At 41.6% G+C, this 23,783-nt stretch overlaps 2 protein-coding genes and 1 pseudogene across 5 annotated transcripts; all 3 read right to left on the bottom strand.

Annotated features, from left to right (window-relative positions):
- Window positions 1-604: 604 nt before the first annotated feature.
- LOC124043297 (serine/arginine-rich splicing factor 10-like) lies at window positions 605-7,197 on the bottom strand. 4 transcript variants are annotated; one of them, XM_046361744.1, is made up of 7 exons: window positions 7,028-7,072; window positions 6,240-6,363; window positions 5,710-6,048; window positions 5,206-5,308; window positions 4,798-4,975; window positions 4,632-4,688; window positions 605-2,360 (listed from the first exon to the last, which is right to left on the bottom strand). In XM_046361744.1, exons 3-7 carry the CDS (start codon window positions 5,737-5,739, stop codon window positions 2,087-2,089), a joined length of 642 nt encoding a protein of 213 aa, XP_046217700.1. In that variant the 5' UTR covers window positions 5,740-6,048; window positions 6,240-6,363; window positions 7,028-7,072; the 3' UTR covers window positions 605-2,086. The 4 variants fall into 4 exon arrangements, with proteins under 4 accessions (XP_046217700.1, XP_046217702.1, XP_046217699.1 ...); XM_046361746.1 differs by having other exon boundaries at window positions 5,206-5,317; window positions 5,731-6,048; XM_046361743.1 differs by lacking the exon at window positions 5,710-6,048 and having other exon boundaries at window positions 5,206-5,309; window positions 6,259-6,363; window positions 7,028-7,197.
- Window positions 7,198-9,537: 2,340 nt separating this feature from the next.
- LOC124043296 (fatty acid-binding protein, liver-like) lies at window positions 9,538-12,861 on the bottom strand. The gene is made up of 4 exons (XM_046361742.1): window positions 12,012-12,861; window positions 11,727-11,899; window positions 10,030-10,119; window positions 9,538-9,817 (listed from the first exon to the last, which is right to left on the bottom strand). The coding sequence occupies exons 1-4, from the start codon at window positions 12,076-12,078 to the stop codon at window positions 9,767-9,769; spliced, it is 381 nt and encodes a 126-aa protein (XP_046217698.1). The 5' UTR covers window positions 12,079-12,861; the 3' UTR covers window positions 9,538-9,766.
- The window catches only part of LOC124043295, a 25,972-nt pseudogene continuing 15,049 nt past the window's right edge, over window positions 12,861-23,783 (bottom strand).

The following is a 23,783-nucleotide window of genomic DNA, read 5'->3' as shown; positions in this document are numbered from 1 at the left end:
TTCTATTGGTATTGTGTATAGTGATATTACAGAATCAAAGACATTGCAAGACAAGGGGGCCACTATGCTTTTAGAATGCACCTCAAATAAAATAAAAATCTAAATAAAATAAAATGTTGATTTGAGGCGTAAACTAAAAGCATAGTATAGTGGCCCCCTTGTCTTGCAATGTCTTTGATTCATTAAGAATGTCTGTGTATGGTTGCACATTGTATAGCATTTTAAACATTATCCCCACATGCAAAAATGCCAGCAGACTTAGTGAAACAATGTCTGAGAATGCCCACCAAACTAGACAACATTCATTTTTAAATAGGTCCTCCAGTGATTTTTTAAAACTTATACTGTTGAAAAGTGATTTCTGAAGTATAAACAGTACACACACTAAAGTGTAAAAAAAATGACATTGAGCAAAGTTTTTTTAGTAACAACTGCAAACGTCAAGGAGGGAACATCAAATAAAATATGATCGGTCACGTACACACATTTTGCAGATGTTATCGTGGGTGTAGCTAAATGCTTATGTTCCTAGCGCCAACAGTGCAGCAATAGAGGAACAACAATGAACAAACTAGTAAATCATGTGATAAATTAGCTTAAAAGGTGCATTAAAAGAAGCATTTATTACTCTCCAAGAAAATTGTTGCATAAACGGTAGAGCATAACTGACACATTTGGAAGGAAGACTACACTTCTTGTTGTTTTAGGAAAAAACAAGCATATAGAATAATACAAGCCATCACAAGAACCATTTAGCAAAGTATGGAGTATTAACAAAGCGAAGGACCAAGGTCCTGAAATGTCAAAACATACAGCAGGCCATGTACAAACCATCGCCAACTTGATCAAATTTAGAAACCTTCAGAGTTGATATTTGAAGCTACTGACATGGCTACCAGAATTTATCAAATAGGACAAGCCAATGTAACATGGGCCTATCTATCGCTGAACAAATCGTAAACAAATGTTGGTAGAAAATGAACAGTGCTACCGTAGTGGCTCTTTCACAGGCCACGGGTATGTTTCACTAGGAAACCAACAAAACCAAATTAAAGTTTTCGTTTTCCGTTTGGAGTAAACTTTTTGGACTAATGATTACACCCCAGGTAACTTCCACTTCAAGCATACCAACTGAAAGCTGGGGCCTAATGTACTTGACAGGAAAGTGAAGGTAAGGATTTTAGCGACAAGGGCAGGGATTCAATCCGATTACCGCTTTTCAAGGCAATGTTCCCGCATTCACGGTAAACAATGATTGGATTGAATCACGGTACTTGATCTTGGCCTATACAGTATTTCTAGCCCTGTCTTCTGAATGGAATAACGCTGATACACAGTGCGCAAAACATTAGGAACACTTGCTCTTCCCACGAGACTGACCAGGTGAAAGCTATGATCCCTTATTGATGTCACTTGTTAAATCCACTTCAATCAGTGTAGATGAAGGGGAGGAGACAGGTTAAAGAAGGATTTTTAAGCCTCAAGATAATTGAGACATGGATTGAGTATGTGTGCCATTCAAGGGATGAAGATTTAAGTGCCTTTGAACGGGGTATGGTAGTTGGTGACAGGCGCATCGGTTTGAATGTATCAAGAACTGCAATGTTGCTGGGTTTTTCACACAACCGTTTCCTGTTTGTATCAAGAATGGTCCACCATTCAAAGGACATCCAGACAACGTCACACAACTGTGGGAAGAATTGGAGTCAACATGGGCTATCAACACTTTGTAAAGTCCATGCCCAGATGAATTGAGGCTGTTCTGAGGGCAAATGGGGGGGGGGGATTCAATATTAGGAAGCTATTCCTAATGTTTCGTACACTCAGTGAATTGGATATAATGACTAGAAACGGAGGGTGTGTAACTATAAAAAAGGTGACATTTCTGGGACTGATTTAAACAGGATATCGTGTTTCTATTTATTCATCCATTAAAAAATAACAACAAAAAAAAAAAAAGCAAAAAACTACAAAGGAAGATAATTTTTACAAACCAACCAACAACCGTTCCATGAACATTCAATTATCCAGCAAGCCATTTTGGACACAACTTCAGTCAAAAGTGTCCCCCTGACTTGCACCCTGTCTAGGACCTGGAGCGAGAACGGGACCGTGAGCGGGAGCAAGAATGCGAGCGGGACGGGGAGCGCATACGAGACGACACATCGTCCTGTGGCTCGTAGCCACCGGGTGCTGGGTGGAAATCGCCACCTCGTGGGCTCAGGGACTTAGAGCGGGAACGAGACTTTCCTCTGGACTCCCTCTGGGCCCTGGGCCTGGAGTGAGAAGGGGAGCGGGATTGGCTGTGCGGGGAATGCCCAGGGGGGGGTCGTCGGTGGTCACGTGGGTGGGGTCGGTGCCTGTATGAAGAACAAACCATTGGATTATTACACTGAACAAAAATATAAAACTACTAAGATTTTACTGAGTTACAGTTCATATAAGGAAATCAGACAATTGAAATGAATTCATTAGGCCCTAATCTATGGACTTCACATGACTGGGAATACAGATATTATTCTGTTGGTTGCAAAAGGTCAAACTTTCCGGTAAATTTATGTACATTTTCCATGGGAAGTTAAGCCAGGGAATTTTGCTTAAATTCATTTAAAAAAGTTCTACACCCGTTCATACAAGATGATCCAGAGCACTCCAAACATGCTCAACAGGTGACATAGGCAGGCCATGTAAGAACTAGGACATTCAGTAATTGTATACAGATCCTTGCGACATGGGGTTGTGCATTACGAGGTGATGGCAGCGGATGAATGGTACGACAATGGGCATCAGGATCTAGTCACAGTATCTATGTAAAAATTAAAATGACATTGATAAAATGCAATTGTGTTCATTGTCCTTAGCATATGCCTGCCCATACCATAACCTCACTCCTTTCCCAACATTGACATTAGCAAACCGCACGCCCACACGACGCCATACACGCTGTCTGTAAGTTGAAACTGGGGTTCATCAGTGAACAGCACACTTCACCAGCGTGCCAGTGGCTATTGAAGTTGAACTTGCCCACCGAATAACACATCCTAGATCTGAATGAATTAAATAGTCTTATTAAATACTTTTTTCATTACATAGCACATTCAACTGACAACAAAATCACGCAAAAATTATCAATGGAAATCAAATTTATCAACCCATGGAGGTCTGGATTTGGAGTCACACTCAAAATTAAAGTGGAAAACCACACTACAGGCTGATCCTTTGATGTTTTAAGGACTTGTTTTAAGGACATTACAAGTCAAAACGAGGCTCAGTAGTGTGTGGGCCTCCACGTGCCTGTATGACCTCCCTACAACGCCTGGGCATGCTCCTGATGAGGTGGCGGATGGTCTCCTAAGGGATCTCCTCCCAGACCTGGACTAAAGCATCCGCCAACTCCTGGACAGTCTGTGGTGCAACATGGCGTTGGTGGATGGAGCGAGACATGTCCCAGATGTGCTTAATTGGATTCAGGTCTGGGGAAGGGGCGGGCCAGTCCATAGCATCAATGCCTTCAACTGCTGACACTCCAGCCACATGAGGTCTAGCATTGTCTTGCATTAGGAGGAACCCAGGGCCAACCGCACCAGCATATGGTCTCACAAGGGGTCTGAGGATCTCATCTCGGTACCTAATGGCAGTCAGGCTACCTCTGGCGAGCATATGGAGGGCTGTGCGGCCCCCCCAAATAAATGCCACTCCACACCATGACTGACCCACCGCCAACCGGTCATGCTGGAGGATGTTGCATGCAGCAGAACGTTCTCCACGGCGTCTCCAGACTGTCACATGTGCTCAGTGTGAACCTGCTTTCATGTGTGAAGAGCACAGGGAGCCAGTGGCGAATTTGCCAATCTTGGTGTTCTCTTGGCAAATGCCAAACGTCCTGCACGGTGTTGGGCTGTAAGCACAACCCCCACCTGTGGACGTTGGGCCCTCATACCACCCTCATGGAGTCTGTTTCTGACCGTTTGTGCAGACACATGCACATTTGTGGCCTGCTGGGGGTCATTTTGCAGGGCTCTGGCAGTGCTCCTCCTTGCACAAAGGCGGAGGTAGTGGTCCTGCTGCTGGGTTGTTGGCCTCCTCCACGTCTCCTGATGTGTTGGCCTGTCTCCTGGTAGCACCTCCATCCTCTGGACACTAAGCTGACAGACACAGCAAACCTTCTTGCCACAGCTCACATTGATGTCCCATCCTGGATGAGCTGCACTACCTGAGCCACTTGTTGTTGTAGACTCCGTCTCATGCTACCACTAGAGTGAAAGCACCGCCAGCATTCAAAAGTGACCAAAACATCAGCCAGGAAGCATAGGAACTGAGAAGTGTTCTGTGGTCACCACCTGCAGAACCACTCCTTTATTGGGGGTGTCTTGCTAATTGCCTATAATTTCCACCTGTTGTCTATTCCATTTGCACAACAGCATGTGCAATTTATTGTCAATCAGTGTTTCTTCCTAAGTGGACAGTTTAATTTCACAGAAGTGTGATTGACTTGGACTTACATTGTGTTGTTTAAGTGTTCCCTTTATTTTTTTGAGCAGTGTATAAGAATTGTATCTTTGTGTTCATTTGACTCCGGGGAAGTAGATAAATGGCTTCATTGCCATAATCCCAGAGTATCAAGGACCTACCGGTCGTTTTCCGGACTCCTGCTTCTTCCTCTACCACCGTACATCCTTCCACGGGAGCTGGGTAACAAAACGTCAATCAGAATGTAATCAATAGACTGACATTTTGTATAAGCTTTGCAATCTTATTGTAAGCATGCTAGCTGGAGAACACTGGAAAGGCCCTTACTCTCTGGGACTCTCAGAGCGTCTGGGCCGGCGATCGTAGGATGGGCTGCGTGACCTGCGTCTTTGGTAGCTACGGCTGCGAGAACGCCTACGACGACTGTCCCGATCATAATCTCGATCATCATGCCGCGAAGAGCTGCGCGAAGATCCCCCCTCCTTTCCTTTCATCTGATTGGGTGCTGTGATGGAAAAAAAGGGGGTTTGGGAGAAGAGAGAAACCCACCAAGCAAACACAGTACACAGTGGTTTAGCTTTCCTTGAAAAGGTATTGCAGTTGGACCACGTGAGATCGAAAACATCTATTTGAATTTACAGCTGAAAGTAACATCAGTAAATCACGAACAAGAAATTCTGCTTGATACTGTAGTGTTACTTCATGAAACACAGGACATTTGTGAAACTGCCTTACTCTTTCGGTCTCCCTGCGCAAACTGGATTTCAATCTGTCGGCCACACACCCACTTCCTGTCCAGGTTGTGAAGAGCATCTTCAGCGTCGCGCACATCTTCAAACTTGCTGAGCTGTTAAGGTTCTTACATGTGGTCTTATGTGGCTACATTCTTTTCAGCAATACTGTTGTAATACAATGCATCTTCTGCCACTTAATCGAAATGGAAGCCCTATTGGCTGACAGCATAAAGCAAAGCTTAGGTTCTGGAACACATTTGTTATGACAATGTTGTGTTCTTCTCAAGATTGAAAATGAGGCAAACATGTTTCAATAATATGTCTCTTATTTGATGGCTTGCACTGAGGAATCAATACCGCTTCAGTTTCAAATTATATTATCGAATGCAAAATATATTGATAAGAGTAACAATTTCTTAGTTCAATTAAGAATCAAATTTTCACATTGGCTATTTGATTGATTTTCATGTAATATTTGTTGATTCATTTTTTTTTGTGAGGATACAAAAGAATTCAGGTTTGTTACCTTAAACATGCTTGACTTTGACTTTCATCTTGATCTTTAAGCTCTTTAATCGCCTCCCAGAAGAACTTGGGTTTCCTGCTTGTCTTTGCCCTTTAATCTCTTCCCTTTTCCTCTTTCTTTTGATGACATATCCAAGCCTTGACTCCGTCCCCTCTTTTTCCTCTTTGTCTCTTCAAGCTTTAAATTCTCTTTCAACCTTTCCCTCTCTCTGTTTCTTGCATCCTGGCGGTCTTTTGCTGCTTGTCTTTAGATCTACTCTACACCGGACATTCTTACTCTTTCTCCAGGCTCCACAACAACTGGATGCCTTTACATTTTCTGGGGCAACAGAGAAATGTAAGTTAGATATTAAAAAGTACTTCATTGTGTACATACAGAATGCAAAGTCACATCAATCAATCATACAACCAAGCCTTACTGCTTAAGACATTATCTGAGAGAAAACATGTTATCTTACAACATTCAAAATTAAGCCAATTATAAGAGAAGACAGATTTCATAATTCTCACTTTAGAAGGGAAAGGATATTGAATATATGCAAATCCTCTTGGTCGGCGTGAATAGAAGTCAAGTGGAATGTAGACGTCTACTACTGGCCCATAACGACCAAACTCACGGCGCAAATCCTCAGGCCTGAATACCGTAGAGAATAGAAATGTCACTTCAATGACCAGGAGGAAAAGTAGCACCAACAAAGGAGCCACAGACAGACCGGTGGCTTCTGTTGGGCAATAGGATGACACTTCTTTGCATGAAAACTGACACAATTTAAACTTTTGTCTATGCATAACTCACACACTCTGAAATGTACCTTACATCCATGAATATGGATAACGCTAATAGAACAATCACCCGTGTGTAGGCCTATGTAGTGTTCTCTTTGCAAACAAAATACCTTACAGATAGGCCAACTTACATCCCCCCTATAACTTACTAGTCTTTTTTTGCCATTTAACGTTATATTCTAATTTTGTTAAACTATGTAGTATGGTAACTGTTTTAAAACGTAAGTGTGGAACGGAAGCTATAGCTAACGTTAGCTAGCCTGTTAGGACGATTGAAACAAGTTTATGGTTAGTAATTTTTTCTTGGTTTATGACTTGATTTTAGCCAGTGGGTCTACCTTGCACAACTGTAGGGCCAAGCCACAATCGTCTTTGATCAGGCAGAATCGCGTGGCTAGCAGACTAGCATTGGCCTAATGACGTTAGTTAACGTTAGCTTGGGGTATAGAATTCTGACCTTATTTGACCGCAAGGAACTGGGGCCGGGGAAATATGTTCAAATATGTACTCACCTGGATTCATCGGAAATGTTTCTGATGAAAAGAGATGTATTTGGAGGTCTCAAATATCTGGCCATGCTAAAAAAAAATATATAAAGCAAGAATGCAGCTTTACATCAAATATTTTCGCTCTCTGTTTTGGGTTTAACAGAAAATTATTTCTCGTTGTGGAGCTGTGTGGAAAACCGAATGCGCAGGCGCATACTTTACTTCGCGGATTCGTGAAAGCACGAAAATACATTTAGTGCCATCTACTGTTATGGTGCGTTATCACACCCAGCAGAGGAAGCGTGACGTATAAAGAACTGAACTCTCAGGCCAATCCGACTTTATTACATAGGCTACCTATCATTATTATGTAAACTCCATGTAGTTTGGACATAGCCTTTGAAAATTATCATCACATCTAGAATCATTAACTGGTTGCATTTGACCATTGTTACTTTTTTCTCCATTAGTGCATTATTTTATCATTTAGTCATCAAAGTCTGGCATTCTCTGGATTGATGGTGCTTTCAAGACAATTGGGAACACGGGGGGAAACAACCTTGAATCGTGACGTCAGTGAGCTTCAGGTCGGAACTCTAGAAAGACGCCCAAGTTCCCGAATCTGATGACTGTTCAAACCGAGTTGGAGTTCCCAGTTGTTTTGAAGGCGGCAGAAGTCATGCTGGAATGACAGCATGCCCAATGTATTCAACCTTTTCTGGCGCATGGTGTTGTGTGTGAATGCTTATCCTTTTAAGCATGGCCCTTAAACCCAGACTTGGACCACACACCCTCTCCACCTAATAACAGGCAGGGGAAGAAAAATAGTGATTGCATTGCAACGCTTGCAGTTTTTTATTAAACCTTTATTTAACCAGGTAGACTAGTTGAGAAAAAGTTCAGTTAAGAAACTGAGACCTGGCGAATATAAAGCAAAGTAGTGCAACACAAACAACAACACAGCGTTACACATGGAGTAAACAAACATACAGTCAATAACACAATTGAGAAAAAAAAGTCTATATACAGTGTGTGCAAATGAGGTAAGATAAGGGAGGTAAGGCAATAAATAGGCCATAGTGGTGAAATAATTACAATATAGCAATTAAACACTGGAGTGATAGATGTGCAGAAGATGAATGTGCAAGTAGAGATACTGGGGTGCAAAGGAGCAAAAAAAAAAAAAAACAGTATGGGGATGAGGTAGTTGGATGGGCTATTTACAGTTGGGCTATGTATAGGTGAAGTGATCTGTGAGCTGCTCTTACAGCTGGTGCTTAAAGTTAGTGAGGGATGTATGGGTCTCCAGCTTAAGTGATTTTTGCAATTCATTCCAGTCATTGGCAGCAGAGAACTGGAAGGAAAGGCGGCCAAAGGGAGGAAATGGCTTTGGGGGTGACCAGTGAAATATACCTGCTGGAGCGCGTGCTACGGGTGGGTGCTGCTATAGTGACCAGTGAGCTGAGATAAGGTGGGGCTTTAGCCAGCAGAGACTTGTAGATGACCTGGAGCCAGTGGGTTTGGCGACAAATATGAAGCGAGGCCCAGCCAACGAGAGCATACAGGTCGCAGTGGTGGGTAGAATATGGGGCTTTGGTGACCAAAGCCCAATCAGTTGGCCACTGATTCCTTCCAAACCAATCACTGTTGATTTCCAACTTGTTGTGTAATGTTTAAATCCAATGGCCGATGAGCACTGATATGTTTTATCTATAATTTATTTTCATATGACAAGGATTTGCCAGTAGATTGTCAATGTGATTCATGATGATAACTGCTTGTCAAGGTAGATAGCTAAGATTTTGAAAGTATGATGTTGACATGATCTGTCCAAAAAAAGCTACGGTAGATATAACGTGATTTGACATTATCCTATCTGTGGGGGATGGTCACTTCTAATGTAAATGTTTGGCATTACGCAAGGGGCTTGAACTTTCTAGCTCGCCCTGTAGATCTTGCAGCGACATAGTGTCCCCATGAGTGACAGAACACTGAGTCAATCACGGGGCAATAAGAGAAGATTACCTCCACCACAGAAAGCACTGAGCTAGGCTGAAACACCTGGATTTTGGAGCTGCCTTGTATGTGACTTTATTAACTCAACATTTTATCAATGGAAAATCCACAGTGGGCACTGGTCAAAAGCAGTGCACTACATAGGGAATAGGGTGCCATTTGGGACTTACACACAGTCAGTGTGAATTCAGTCACAAATGTTGATTGGTATAATGTAAAATGCCTCTCCTCTAAATTGTTCTAGTCTGTTCTTCCTTTACAGGATGAAGATGACGATGTGACGATGAGTTTTTGCTTTCCCCCATTAGGATTCATTGAAATTGTTGAGGAATTTTCTTTTCATTTCTTTTTTTTTTAAATTGATAAAATCCAGATAAAATATGAAATAAACACAATTATGAGCTGGTCATTTATGTCTACATTTGCTAGTTAATGAAGAAGTGAAAACATGATCCCACAAGTTTACATTTGTTGCTGAGTACTACAATGATTGCAGATTATTCAATAACCACAAGGTGTCAGGAAAAGCCATCCATTTTGTATTGGTTTTGTTAGGGAAGTACATTTGCTTTGGGGCCTTTAAAATGCATGTGTCCAAATTAGACATAAAATGAGCAGATGCAATGTCGAGTCATTTGTCATTTGTCATTTTAATGTAATATTTTATAGCTATTATATTACCTGAAATAAAAGGCCATTTAAATTAATTAATTGAACATGTAATCCTTGTCTCTGTGGCTTTAGAGATCAGACTCTCTTGCTTATCCTGGTGAGGGTTGTTGAGGCCGCAGTGATAGTCTGGAAAAAAATGGGAAAGAGGACAGTCACTAACACAGAACAACATGAATGAACAACCAGAGATTGAGTCAGGCTGGCAATTCATTGTTATTAATTTTTTGAGGTGCAGTGCTACTGTAATTGGAGACCAACTGCTAGGACATTTGGACAAAGTGCATCCAATTACGTGTATTTTACAACATAAAATATAGAAGTGGAGGGATGCCCTTTACCTCAACCATGTTTTCCCCTTGGATTTCTCGGATGTGGGAGAACTTCTCTGTGTCGCAGATGAGCTTCCCATCCTCCAGTCTGGCAGTACACTATGGGTCAGAGAGTAAACACAAAACACTCACACACCCTGCTGCAGCTGCACCTATGTCTACACTACCGTTCAAAAGTCTGGGGTCACTTAGAAATGTCCTTGTTTTCCATGAAAACATACATGAAATGAGTTGCAAAATGAATTGGAAATATAGTCAAGATGTTGACAAGGTTATAAATAATGCTTTTTCATTGAAATAATAATTGTGTCCTTAAAACTTTGCTTTCGTCAATGAATCCTCCATTTGCAGCAAGTATAGCCTTGCAGACCGTTGGCATTCTAGTTGTCATTCTGAAGAGATTTCACCCCATGCTTCCTGAAGCAGCTCCCATAAATTGGATTGGCTTGATGGGCACTTCTTACGTACCATACAGTCAAGCTGCTCCTACAACAGCTCAATAGGGTTGAGATCCGATGACTGTGCTGGCCACTCCCATTATAGACAGAATACCAGCTTCTTCCCTAAATAGTTCTTGCATAGTTTGGGTCATTTTCCTGTCGTAGGAGGAAATTGGCTCCAATTAAGCGCCGTCCACAGGGTATGACATGGCGTTGTAAAATGGAGGGATAGCCTTCCTTCTTCAAGACCCCTTTTACCGTGTACAAGTCTCCCACTTTCCCACCACCCAAGAACCCCCAGACCATCACATTGCCTCCACCCTGCTTGACAGATGGCATCAAGCACTTCTCCTGCATCTTTGAATTTTTTCTGCGTCTCACGAATATTCTTCTTTGTGATCCAAACACCTCAAACTTAGATTTGTCTGTCAATAACACTTTTTCCCAATCTTCCTCTGTCCAGTATCTATGTTCTTTGGCCCATCGTAATCTTTTATTTTTATTGGCCAGTGTGAGATATGGCCTGTTCTTTGCAACTCTGGCTAGAAGGTCTTCATCATCCTGGAGTCACCTCTTCACTGTTGACGTTGAGACTGGTGTTTTGAGGGTACTATTTAATAAAGCTTCCAGTTGGAGACTTGTGAGCCGTCTGTTTGTCAAACGAGACACTCTAATGTACTTGTCCTCTTCCTCAGTTGTGCACCGGGGCCTCCCACTCCTCTTTCTATTCTGGTTAGAGCCAGTTTGCGGTGTAGTACACAGCGAGTACAAGGGAGTAGTACACAGCGCTGTATGAGATGTTCAGTTTCTTGGCAATTTCTCGCATGGAAAAGCCTTAATTTCTCAGAACAAGAATAGACTGACGAGTTTCAGAAGAAAGTTCTTTGTTTCTGGTCATTTTGAGCCTGTAATCAAACCCACAAATGTTGATGCTCCAGATACTCAACTAGTCTAAAGGCCAGTTTTATTGCTTCTTTAATTAGCACAACAGTTTTGTTTCTAATGATCTTCTAATGATTTTAAAATGATACATGTGGATTAGCAAATACAACGTGCCATTGGAACACAGGAGTGATGGTTGCTTTTCTTTCAAAAACAAGGACATTTCTAAGTGTTCCCAAAGTTTTGAACAGTAGTGTATATCAAACTAGAGCAAAGGAGATGGACACATAGCACCATGCAAATAAACAAAGCTTTGTGATGCTCTTCACACTCATGGCAATAGGTCCATGCACGTCACATACAATTTCATGATTGATAAATTACCTTAAACTTTCTCCCATCCATGGCAGTGATTTCTGCCTCCTTCCCTATAGTGAATGAGTTGGTGACAGTACGGAGGGGAGTCTCAACTCTGATGGTGAAGTCGTCGCCCTTCTGCTCAATTATTGTCGTTGGCTTGACACCCTTGATCATTTTGATCAACATCTCAGGGACAGCTGAAGAACATAATTGCGACATAAAACATAACCATTATTGACAAAGTTCTAGAACACAATACTGCCAATAAACACACTGAGATGGTTGTAAGAAATGTATGTGAATTCTCACCCATTGCTTTAAGAAACTCTTCATGGTTCTCCTGACTGTGGATTTTCCATTTTCCATTGAATGCCATGTCCAGCTCAGTATTGGGATTAGCAGCAGGCAGTTGTTCAAACTAAAGGCAAATGGATGGTAAATCCAATGGTTGTGACAAGTGTCTTTATTAAGAAAGCACTCTCTCCTCCCTCTTCTCCCCCACACACACTGGTCGTTGCCATGTTAGGGATTTTGTCTCCCTGTTATTCAGGTATTTCCTCATGCCACAGTGACCTGTGGGAGGGCCATGCCCTCATTGCCCAGTGTTCATCAGGCAATATTTACTTAATGCAACATCCAAAGTCCTACTAAAAATACACAGCCCCTCAAGTTGAGTGGAAACATTCATGGCTATTTGCAGATATATTCAATCACACCAGGGTTCATTTCCTGAATCTACACATTTTGTCTTCCTTTAATATATCTCCGTTTCCCATCTATCAAATAAAGCATATGACATACTATTTAAAAATCAGTAGCCTATCTTAATATTACAGAAATTAATAAATGACTATTGATTATGAAAGTCTCAGATTTGTAATCAACTGAGCCATCAGGGAAGAAATCAAATATTACTTTTTCCAAGTCATTTTAAGTAATGAAGGGTAAGCTAATTTATAGTGCACATGTAGAGAAAGTAAGAGGGAGGTGGTAGTTGTGAGCATGTAATCATTTTCACTAAGCTCTCTGTTCACAATTTCCCTCTTTCTCCTGTGACTGCAGCTTTCTATAAATCAATTTCCAAGCCATGGATCATGTTCAGGATAAAAATTGATCGATGAGGAGTGTTTTGCATCGTGAGTCAGAGAAGTGCTGAAATCCATCAGAAATATTTACATTTATATTTTAGCCCTTTACCAGACACTTTCCAGAGTGACTTACAATTAGTGAAATTATCTGATAATAAAATTAACTGGCATGGACAGAAAATCCTACACTGAAAAAACAACATTATTTACCATAGCAGACAGATTTAATGCACAATGGACCTATCACAAATAAATATTGACACTCGGACAGCTGATGTTCAGCTCATTCCCTGTGATATGGGAATTTCCCTCACAGAGGCAAAAGAAGTAGATATATATACACTCATTGTTGGTTTCTGATGATTCACAGAAACAAAAACAGCTTTCACAGTGAAGACAAAATCAGTTCAACAGTATCCACAGAGATATGTGTCTCACTGACCATCCATCTCCTGCAGTTTAATCAAAGTGACTAGGGCCAGAAAGGGGGCCCCCAATCATTTCTTAGGGCTTTTTGAGGCCAGGCCTCAGAGATGAAAACATAAAGGCAAAATGTTTGGGCCAAACACTGGAGCTAAGTCTGACAATGAACATACACCATATATGGTCCATTTCAAAGGAGCCCTATAAGCCTGTCAATGAGTCCAATTGGGTCTGTGTCCTCTCTCCTGAGAGCAGTTCCTGGGGATGACAGGTAGAGGGTGTGCTTCTGTGTTAAACACCCAGTCCTTCAGAGGCAGGAGATCATCGTCTGAGAACAGCAGGTACAGATACCTATAACACACCAGAGAAAGAGGACAGAGGAGGAGAGGAAAACACTATTAAAATTAGGTACAAAAGGAAGCAAACACTGACACATATTACAAACTCTATACAATAAATGTACAATAGCGTTATGTTATGGTTATTGCTAGTGTAAAGCGCAGAGAAAATACGAAGATAGAGAAGGGAGGACAGGAAAACACAATTAAGATGAGATATATAGACAGGGACAAAGTAAAAACAGACAGAGATGACAAACTCTGTACAATACTGTTATGTTATGGTTATTGCTAATGAAAAACACAGAGAAATGACAAAGATAACACACGTGATGCTTGTATCTTTTCCTTCACTCACTTGAGTGTTTCTGCCAGAAAGAAACTCTGCTGTAAATTGTCGTGTTGGATTATATGGCCGTAGACATCAATGATACCAGAGAACCCTGTGGCAAGTCGACAGTGTTGCTCCAGAGCCTGTAAAATAAAAGTACAATCCCATCTTCAACTAACCGCAAAAATCAGACCAACATTTCCATTTTACATGTAGATGGTTTTATGGTTAGGTTATTTTAGGGTAAATCACACATACGACTACAGTATCAAAATGGGCTGAGAAGAAATATATCACAGGATCATAGGTCAATTTATTGTAATGTATTTATCATTGCTATACAGTGCCTTCGGAAAGTATTCCGACCCTTTGACTTTTCCCATATTTGATGTTACAGCCTTATTCTAAAATGGATTAAAAATACAATTTCCTCAGCAATCTACACACAATATCCCATAATGACAAAGTGAAAACAGATTTTGAGATTTTTTTGCAAATGTTTTACAAATAAACAACAGAAATACCTTATTTACATAAGTATTCAGACCCTTTGCTATGAGACTTGAAATTGATCTCAGGTCCATCCTGTTTCCATTGATCATCCTTGAGATGCTTCTACAACTTCATTGGAGTCCACCTGTGGTAAATTCAATTGATTGGACATGATTTGGAAAGGTACACACCTGTCTATATAAGGTCCCACAGTTGACAGTACAAGTCAGAGCAAAAACCAAGCCATGACGTCGTAGGAATTGTCCGTAAAGAGCCGAGACAGGATTGTGTCGAGGCACAGATCTGGAGAAGGGTACCAAAGCATTTCTGCAGCACTGAAGGTCCATAAGAACACAGTGGCCTCCATGATTCTTAAATGGAAGAAGTTTTGAACCACCAAGACTCTTCCTTTAGCTGGCCGCTTGGCCAAACTGAGCAATCGGGGGAGAAGGGCCTTGGTCAAAGAGGTGACCAAGAACCTGATGGTCACTCTGACAGAGCTCTAGAGTTCCTCTGTGGAGATGGGAGAACCTTCCAGAAGGACATCCATCTCTGCAGCACTCCACCAATTAGGCCTTTATGGTAGAGTGGCCAGAAGGAAGCCACTCATCAGCAAAAGGCACATGACAGCCTGCTTGGAGTTTGCCAAAAGGCATCTAAAGACTCTCAGACCATGAAAAACAAGGTTCTCTGGTCTGACGAAAGCAAGATTGAACTCTTTGGCCTGAATGCCAAGCGTCACGTCTGGAGGAAACCTGGCACCATCCCTACGGTGAAGCATGGTTGTGGCAGCATCATGCAGTGGGGATGTTTTTCAGCGGCAGGGACTGGGAGACTAGTCAGGATTGAGGGAAAGATGAACAGAGCAAAGTACAGAGAGATCCTTGATGAAAACCTGCTCCAGAGCGCTCACAACCTCAGACTGGGGCGAAGGTTCACTTTCCAACAGGACAACGACCCTAAGCACACAGTGAAAATAACGCAGAAGTGGCTTCGAGACAAGTCTCTGAATGTCCTTGAGTGGCTCAGCCAGAGGCTGGACTTGAACCCGATCTAACATCTCTGGAGAGACCTGAACATAGCTGTGCAGCAACGCTCACCATCAAACTTGACAGAGCTTAAGAGGATCTGCAGAGAAGAATGGGAGAAACTCCCCAAATACAGGTGTGTCAAGCTTGTAGCGTCATACCCAAGAAGACACCAGGCTGTAATCGCTGCCAAAAGTGCTTCAACAAAGTACTGAGTAAAGGGTCTGAACACTTACATTACCGTTCAAAAGTTTGGGGTCACTTAGAAATGGGCTTGTTTTTGAAAGAAAAGCAAATGTTTTTGTCCATTAAATCAGAAATACAGTGTAGACATTGTTAATGTTGTAGATTACTACTGTAGCTGGAAACACCTGAATTTTAATGGAATATCTAAATAGGCGTACCAAGGCTCATTATCAGCAACCATCACTCCTGTGTTCCAAAAGCACATTGTGTTAGTTAATCCAAGTTTATATTTTTAAAAAGTCTAATTTATCATTAGAAAACCCTGTTGCAATTATGTTAGCACAGCTGAAATGTGTTGTGCTGATAAAGAAGCAATAAAACTGGCCTTCTTTACACTAGTTGAGTATCTGGAGCATCAGCATTTGTGGGTTCGATTACAGGCTCAGAATGGCCAGAAACAAAGACATTTCCTCCGAAACTCATCAGTCCATTCTTGTTCTGAGAAATGAAGGCTATTCCAATGCGAGAAATGGCCAAGAAACTGAAGATCTTGAACAACGCTATATACTACTCCCTTCACAGAACATCGCAAACCTGTTCTAAAATGTCATATTTCGTTTTTTAAAAATGTTTAATAAATTTGCCACAAAAAAAAACAACTTATTGCATTGTTATTATGGGTTAGTGTGTGTAGATTGTTGAGGGAAAAAAAAACAACTTAATCAATTTTAGAATAAGGCTGGAATATAACAAAATGTGGAAAAAGTCAAGGGGTCTGAATACGTTCCAAAGGCACTGTAAATGTATGGCCTCACCTCCAGAGCCTCCCAGCCCCACTCTCTGTACTTGGGGTCATGGGTCAGTCTCCACATGTACATGTAGCTCTCCACGACCTCTGGCCTCAGGATGTAATGCCTTTCGTTTACTCTGGGTGCTGTAGCCTCCGCTCCATCATCAAACCGGAACACCTCTGGGCCCAGTTTAGTGGCTGTTGGATTTTTAGGTTGGATTAGAATGGACAATGCATTATGCTAAACGTATTGTTTGATCTCCAGCACCTGTTGAGGAAACACTGGATATGCATATATTTAATATTTGTCATATTGTGCATATTTAATATTTTTTGTATTGTGCATATTTAATATTTTATTATTGTGCATAATTATGTAATATGCTGGAGAATAGTCATATTACAGAGAAAGCTGTATGAATACAATTGTTTCTGCCAAGGTGCTAAACTCAGGGATTGAGACCGGGGTTCAATCCCTGGGCAGTATGTACCTAGAGAAGGGAGCGTTACAGCTAGATCACACCCTACAATCTTACAGGTTCACTTTATTCCCTGCAACTACTTGCAGATGCTCTTATAATACTTTATACTTATATAAATATACTTCTACTCTAGATGTCCCTGGATGTCTATAGGCTACCCATATGCATATCTGTAAACACAGTACCAGTCAAAAGTTTGGACACACCTACTCATTAAAAGGGGTTTTATTTGGACTATTTTCTACATTGTAGAATAATAAGACATCAAAGCTATGAAATAACACATATGGAATCATGTAGTAACCAAAAAGGTGTTATACAAATCAAAACATACGGTATATTCTTCAAAGTAGCCACCCTTTGTCTTGATGACAGCTTTGCACATCGTTGGCATTCTTTCAACCATCTTCACGAGGAATGCTTTTCCAACATTCTTGAAAGAGTTCCCACATATGTTGAGCACTTGTTGGCTGCTTTTTCCTCCAAACTAATCCCAAACCATCACAATTGGGTTGAGTTTGGGTGATTGTGGAGGCCAGAACATCTGATGCAGCACTCCATCACTCTCCTTGGTCAAATAGCCCTTCAACATCCTGGAGGTGTGTTTTGAGTCATTGTCCCGTTGAAAAACAAATGATAGTTGAACTTAGCGCAAACCATATGGGATGGCATATCACTGTCAAATGCTGTGGTTGCCATGCTGGCTAAGTGTGCCTTGAATTCTAAATAAATCACTGACAGTATCACCAGCAAAGCACCCCCACACCATTACACCTCCTCCATGCTTCACGGTGGGAACCACACATGCGGAGATCATAATTTCACCTACTCTGCGTTTCACAAAGACACGGCGGCTGGAACCAAAAATCTCACACCTGGACTCATCAGAACAAAGGACAGATTTTCACCAGTCCATTGCTTGTGTTTCTTGATCCAAGCAAGTCTGTTCTTCTTATTGGTGTCCTTTAGTAGTGGTTTCTTTGAAGAAATTTGACCATGAAGGCCTGATTCACGCAGTCTCCTTGAACAGTTGAGGTGTGTCTGTTACTTGAACTCTGTGAAGCATTTATTTGGGCTGCACTCTGAGGTGCAGTTAACTCTAATGAACTTATCCTCTGCAGCAGAGGTAACTCTGGCTCTTCTTTTCCTGTGGCGGTTCTCTTGTGATACAGATTCATCATAGCGCTTGATTGTTTTTGCGACTGCACTTGAAGAAACTTTCAAAGTTCTTGACATTTTCCGGATTGGCTGAACTTCATGTCTTAAAGTAATGATGGACTGTCGTTTCGCTTTGCTTACTTGAGTTGTTCTTGCAATAATATGGACTTGGTCTTTTACCAAATAGGGCTATCTTCTGTATACCACCCCTACCTTATTCACAACACAACTGATTGGCTCAAACGCATTAAGAAGGAAAGCAATTCCACAAACGATCTTTTAACAAGGCAAACCTGTTAATTGAAATGCATTCCAGGTGACTACCTCATGAAGCTGGTTGAAAGAATGCCAGGAGTGTGCAAAACTGTCATCAAGGCAAAGGGTACCTACTTTGAAGAATCTCAAATATAAAATAGATTTTGATTTGTTTAATACTTTAGTTACAACATGATTCCATATGTTATGTCATAGTTTTGATGTCTTTACAATTACTGTACAATGTAGAAAATCGGAAAATAAAGAAAAACCCTAGACTGAGTAGGTGTGTCCAAACTTTTGACTGGTACTGTATACAGTGCATTTGGAAAGTATTCAGACCACTTGACGTTTGCCACATTTTGTTACAGTACATCTATATTCTAAAATGGATTTAAAAAATTAAAAATCCTCATCAATCTACACAAAATACCCCATAACGACAAAGTGAAAACAGAGTTTTAGATTTCTTTTCAGATTTATGAAAAAATAAAACTTTGCTATGAGACTTGAAATTGAGCTCAGGTGCATTCTATTTATATTAATCATCCTTGAGATGTTTCTACAACTTGATTGGAGTCCACCTGTGGTAAACTCAATTGATTGGACATGATTTGGAAAGGCACAAACCTGTCTATATAAGGTTCTACAGTTGACAGCGCATGTCAGAGCAAAAACCAAGCCATGAGGTCGAAGGAATTGTCCGTAAAGCTCAGAGACAGGATTGTGTCAAGGCACAGATCTGGGGAAGGGTACCAAAAAATGTCTGCAGCATTGAAGGTCCCCAAGAACAGAGTGGCCTCCATCATTCTTAAATGGAAGAAGTTGGAAGAAGTTTGGAACCACCAAGCGGCACATGGCAGCCTGCTTGGAGTTTGCCAAAAGGCACCTAAAGGACACAGACCATGAGAAACAAGATTCTCTGGTCTGATGAAACCAAGATTGAACTCTTTGGCCAGAATGCCAAGCGTCACGTCTGGAGGAAACCAGGCACCGCTCACCACCTGGCCAATACCAACCCTATGGTGAAGCATGGTGGTGGCAGCATCAAGCTGTGGAGATGTTTTTCAGTGACATGGACTGGGAGACTAGTCAGGGACGAGGGAAAGATGAACAGAGCAAAGTACAGAGAGATCCTTGATGAAATCCTGAGCCCTCTAGAGCAGGTTATCAGACTGGGGCAAAGGTTCACCTTCCAACAGGACAACGACCCTAAGCACACAGCCAAGACAACGCTGGAGTGGCTTCGGTACAAGTCTCAATGTCCTTAAGTGGCCCAGCCAGAGCCCGGACATGAACCCAATCTAACATCTCTGAAGAGACCTGAAAATATCTGTGCAGTGACGCTCCCCATCCAACCTGAAAGAGCTTGAGAGGATTTGCAGAGAAGTATGGGAGAATATCCACAAATACTGGTGTGCCAAGCTTGTAGCGTCATACCCAATAAGACTCGAGGCTGTAATCACTGCCAAAGGTGCTTCAACAAAGTACTGAGTAAAAGGGCCTGAATACTTATGTAAATGTGATATTTCAGTTGTTGTTTTTTTAAATAAATTAGCAGAAATTTAGAAAAAACAGTTTTTGCTTTGTCATTATGGGGTATTGTTTAGATTTATGAGGGGGCAAAATGATTTAATCCATTTCAGAATAAGGCTGTAACGTAACAAAATGTGGAAAAAGCCGAAGAACATGGCTGGCATTTTACGTTCTCCAAACCAATTGTGCAATTTTTATTATTTTTTGCCTTTTGTGTAACTTTTTATTTATTTTTTACATAATATTACTGCTACCGTCTCTTATGACCAAAAATAACTTCTGGACATCAGAAAAGCGATTACTCAACACAGACTGGAAGAAACTTTTTCCTTTAATGAGTCTGACACTTTCAATGGAACAGGCCCAGATCCATGCCTTTTGCGTGAAGAAAAGATGCAGGAAAAGGGGAAGCGCATCGGGGATCTTTCTGAGAAGCCGGAGGCGAGCGAGTAAACTCCCAATGCCTTCCATTCTCCTTGCTAACATGCAATCGTTAGAAAATTAAATTGATGACCTACTATTAGGGGCGGCAGGGTAGCCTAGTGGTTAGAGCGTTGGACAAGTAACCGGAAGGTTGGGTTAACTGCCTGAACAGGCACTTAACCCACTGTTCCAAGGCCGTCATTGAAAATAAGAATTTGTTCTTAACTGACTTGCCTAGTTAAATAAAGGTAAAATAAAAAAATTAAATAAAATTATCCTACCAAGAGGACATTAAAAACAGTGACATCTGTTTCACCGAGACGTAACTGAACGAAGAAACAGACCATATAGAGCTGGTGGGATTTTCCATGCACCGGCAGAACAGAGACGCTACCTCTGGTAAGACGAGGGGTGGGGGTGTCTTTTTGTCAATAACAGCTGGTGCGCGATGTCTAATATTAAAGAAGTCTTGAGGTATTGCTCGCCTGAGGTAGAGTACCTTACCACACTATCTACCAAGAGAGTTCTCATCTGTATTATTCGTAGCAGTCTATTTACCACCACAAAGCGAAGCCAGCTCTCAACCAACTCTATCAGGCCATAATCAAAGAAGAAAATGCTCACCCAGAAGAGGCGCTCTTAGTGGCCGGGGACTGTAATGCAGGCAAACTTAAAATCAGTTTTACCACATTTTTACCAGCATGTCACATGTAACCAGGGAAAACAAAATCCTAGCCCAACTTTACTCCACACACAGAGATGCATACAAAGCTCTCCCCCGCCCTTCATTTGGCAAATCTGACCATAATTCTATCCTCCTGATTCCTGCTTACAAGCAAAAACTAAAGCAGGGAGTACCAGTGACTCACTCAATACGGAAGTGGTCAGATGACGCGGATGCAACACTACAGGACTGTTTTGCTAGCACAGACTGGAATATGTTCCGGGATTCATCTAATGGCATTTAGGAACACACCACCTCAGTCATCGGCTTCATCAATAAGTGCATCGATGATGTCATCCCCACAGTGACTGAACGTACATATCCCAACCAGAAGCCATGGAATACAGGCAAAATCTGCATCGAGCTAAAGGCTAGCTGCCGCTTCAAGGAAAGGGAGACTAATCTGGATGCTTATAAGAAATCCTGCTATGCCCCCAGACGAACCATCAAACAAGCAAAGCGTCAATACAGGATTAAGATTGAATCCTACTACACTGACTCTGACACTCACCAGATGTGGCAGGGCTTGAAAACTATTACGGACTACAAAGGGAAACCCAGACGCGAGCTGCCCAGCGACGCGAGCCTACCAGACGAGATAAATGCCTTTTATGCTCGCTTCCAGGCAAGCAACACTGAAGCATGCACGAGAGCACCAGCTGTTCTGGATGACTGTGTGATAACACTCTCTGTAGCCGATGTAAACAAAACCTTTAAAACAGGTGAACATTCACAAAGCCGCTGGGCCAGACGGATTACCAGGATGTGTACTCAAAGCATGTGCAGACCAACTGTCAAGTGTCTGCACTGACATTTTCAACCTCTCTTGGACCGAGTATGTAATACCTACATGTTTCAAGCAGGCTACCATAGTTCCTGTGCCCAAGGAAGCGAAGGTAACCTGCCTAAATGATTACCGCCCCGTGACACTCACGTAGGTAGCCATGAAGTGCTTTGAAAGGCTGGTCATGGCTCACATCAACAGCATCCTCCCGGACACCCTAGACCAACTCCAATTCGCATACCGCCCCAACAGATCCATAGATGACGCAATCTCAAACGCACGCCACACCGCCTTTTCTCACCTGGGCAAAAGGAACACCTATGTGAGAATGCTGTTCATTGACTACAGCTCAGCGTTCAACACCATAGTGCCCACGAAGCTCATCACTAAGCTAAAGAATCTGGGATTAAACACCTCCCTCTGCAACTGGATCCTGGACTTTCTGACGGACCGCACCTAGGTGGTAAGAGTAAGCAACAACACGTCTGCCACGCTAATCCTTAATACCGGGGCCCCTTTGGGGTGTGTACTTAGTCCCCTCCTGTATTCCCTGTTCACCCACAACTGTGTGGCCAAACACGACTCCAACACCATCATTAAGTTTGCTGACGACACAACAGTGGTAGGCCTGATCACCGACAATGATGAGACGGCCTATAGGGAGGAGGTCAGAGAACTGGCAGTGTGGTGCCAGGACAACAACCTCTCCCTCAATATGAGCAAGACAAAGACCTGATCTTGGACTACAGGAAAAGGTGAGCCAAACAGGCCCCCATTAACCTGTCTAAGACTGGGGTTCCACTAGCGGAACCCCTCGCCAACATCCAATGAAATTGCAGGGTGCCAAATACAAATCAACAGAAATCTCATAAATCAAATTTCTCAAACATTCAAGTACTAGGCACCATTTTAAAGATACAATTCTCGTTAATCCAGCCACAGTGACTGATTTCAAAAATGCTTTACAGCGAAAGCTCCACAAACGATTATGTTAGGTCACCACCAAGTCACAGAAAGAGCCAGCCATTTTTCCAACAAAAGAAAGGAGTCACAAAAAGCACAAATAGAGATAAAATTAATCACTAACCTTTGATGATCTTCATCGGATGGCAATCATAGGACTTCATGTTACACAATACATGCATGTTCTGTTCGATAAAGTGCATATTTATATCCAAAAATATCATTTTACATTGGCGTGTTATGTTCAGTATTTCCAAAACATGCAGTGATTTTGCAGAGAACCACATCAATTCACAAAAAAAAAAATCATTATAAATGTTGATGAAAATTCAAGTGTTTTGCATGGAACTTTAGATACACTTCTCCTTAAATTGTTATGGCTGCAATCCCAATATCGGTATAAGTGTCACCAACAACCGCTGAATAGCATAGCGCTACATACAATAAATATTACTATAAATATTTATATTCATGAATTCACAAGTGCAATATAGGAAAACACTGCATAGCCTTTTGTTAATCCACCAATCGTGTCAGATTTTGAAATTATGCTTTACAACGTAAGCAATCCAAGCGTTTGTGTAAGTTTATCGATCGCATGATAAAACATTAAGTACACTTATCATCAGGTAGCTTGGTCACGAAAATCAGAAAAGCAATCAAATTAATTGTTTACCTTTGATGATCTTCGGATGTTTTCACTCACGAGACCTCCAGTTACACAGCAAATCTTCCTTTTGTTCCATAAAGATTATTTTTAGATCCAAAATACCTCTGTTTGTTTGTCACGTTATGTTCAGAAATCCACAGGAAAGAGCGGTCACGACAACGCAGACAAATTCCAAATAGTTTCCATAATGTCCACAGGAACATGTCAAACATTTTTTATAATCAATCCTCAGGTTGTTTTTAAAATATATAATCGATAATATATCAACCGGAAATGTCTTTCACAGTAGGAGAGGGAAAAACAAAAGCTTTTCAAATTCTGTTGCGCGAGCAAAACTCATGTGACCACTTGACGCGATGTTATCGTTCTGGCTCATTTTTCAAAACAAAAGCATGAAACTATGTCTGAAG

Source organism: Oncorhynchus gorbuscha, linkage group LG09, assembly GCF_021184085.1.
Source record: "Oncorhynchus gorbuscha isolate QuinsamMale2020 ecotype Even-year linkage group LG09, OgorEven_v1.0, whole genome shotgun sequence".
NCBI classification, from domain to species: Eukaryota; Metazoa; Chordata; class Actinopteri; order Salmoniformes; family Salmonidae; genus Oncorhynchus; species Oncorhynchus gorbuscha.
The sequence above is the reverse complement of the archived record's forward strand: the minus strand, read 5'-3'. Positions and strand labels throughout refer to the sequence as shown.

What these genes read in the sequence shown, in the direction of transcription:
- LOC124043297 (XM_046361743.1), bottom strand. Translation starts at nt 7,092, where the DNA reads ATGGCCAGATATTTGAGACCTCCAAATACATCTCTTTTCATCAGAAAC. An exon ending in TGCGCAGGGAGACCGAAAGA is followed by an intron (nt 4,976 to 5,205) that starts GTAAGGCAGTTT and finishes TTTCCATCACAG; the next exon opens with CACCCAATCAGATGAAAGGA. An exon ending in CGCTCTGAGAGTCCCAGAGA is followed by an intron (nt 4,689 to 4,797) that starts GTAAGGGCCTTT and finishes TTTGTTACCCAG; the next exon opens with CTCCCGTGGAAGGATGTACG.
- LOC124043296 (XM_046361742.1), bottom strand. Translation starts at nt 12,078, where the DNA reads ATGGCATTCAATGGAAAATGGAAAATCCACAGTCAGGAGAACCATGAA. An exon ending in TGGATGGGAGAAAGTTTAAG is followed by an intron (nt 10,120 to 11,726) that starts GTAATTTATCAA and finishes TCTGACCCATAG; the next exon opens with TGTACTGCCAGACTGGAGGA. An exon ending in AAGGGGAAAACATGGTTGAG is followed by an intron (nt 9,818 to 10,029) that starts GTAAAGGGCATC and finishes ATTTTTTTCCAG; the next exon opens with ACTATCACTGCGGCCTCAAC.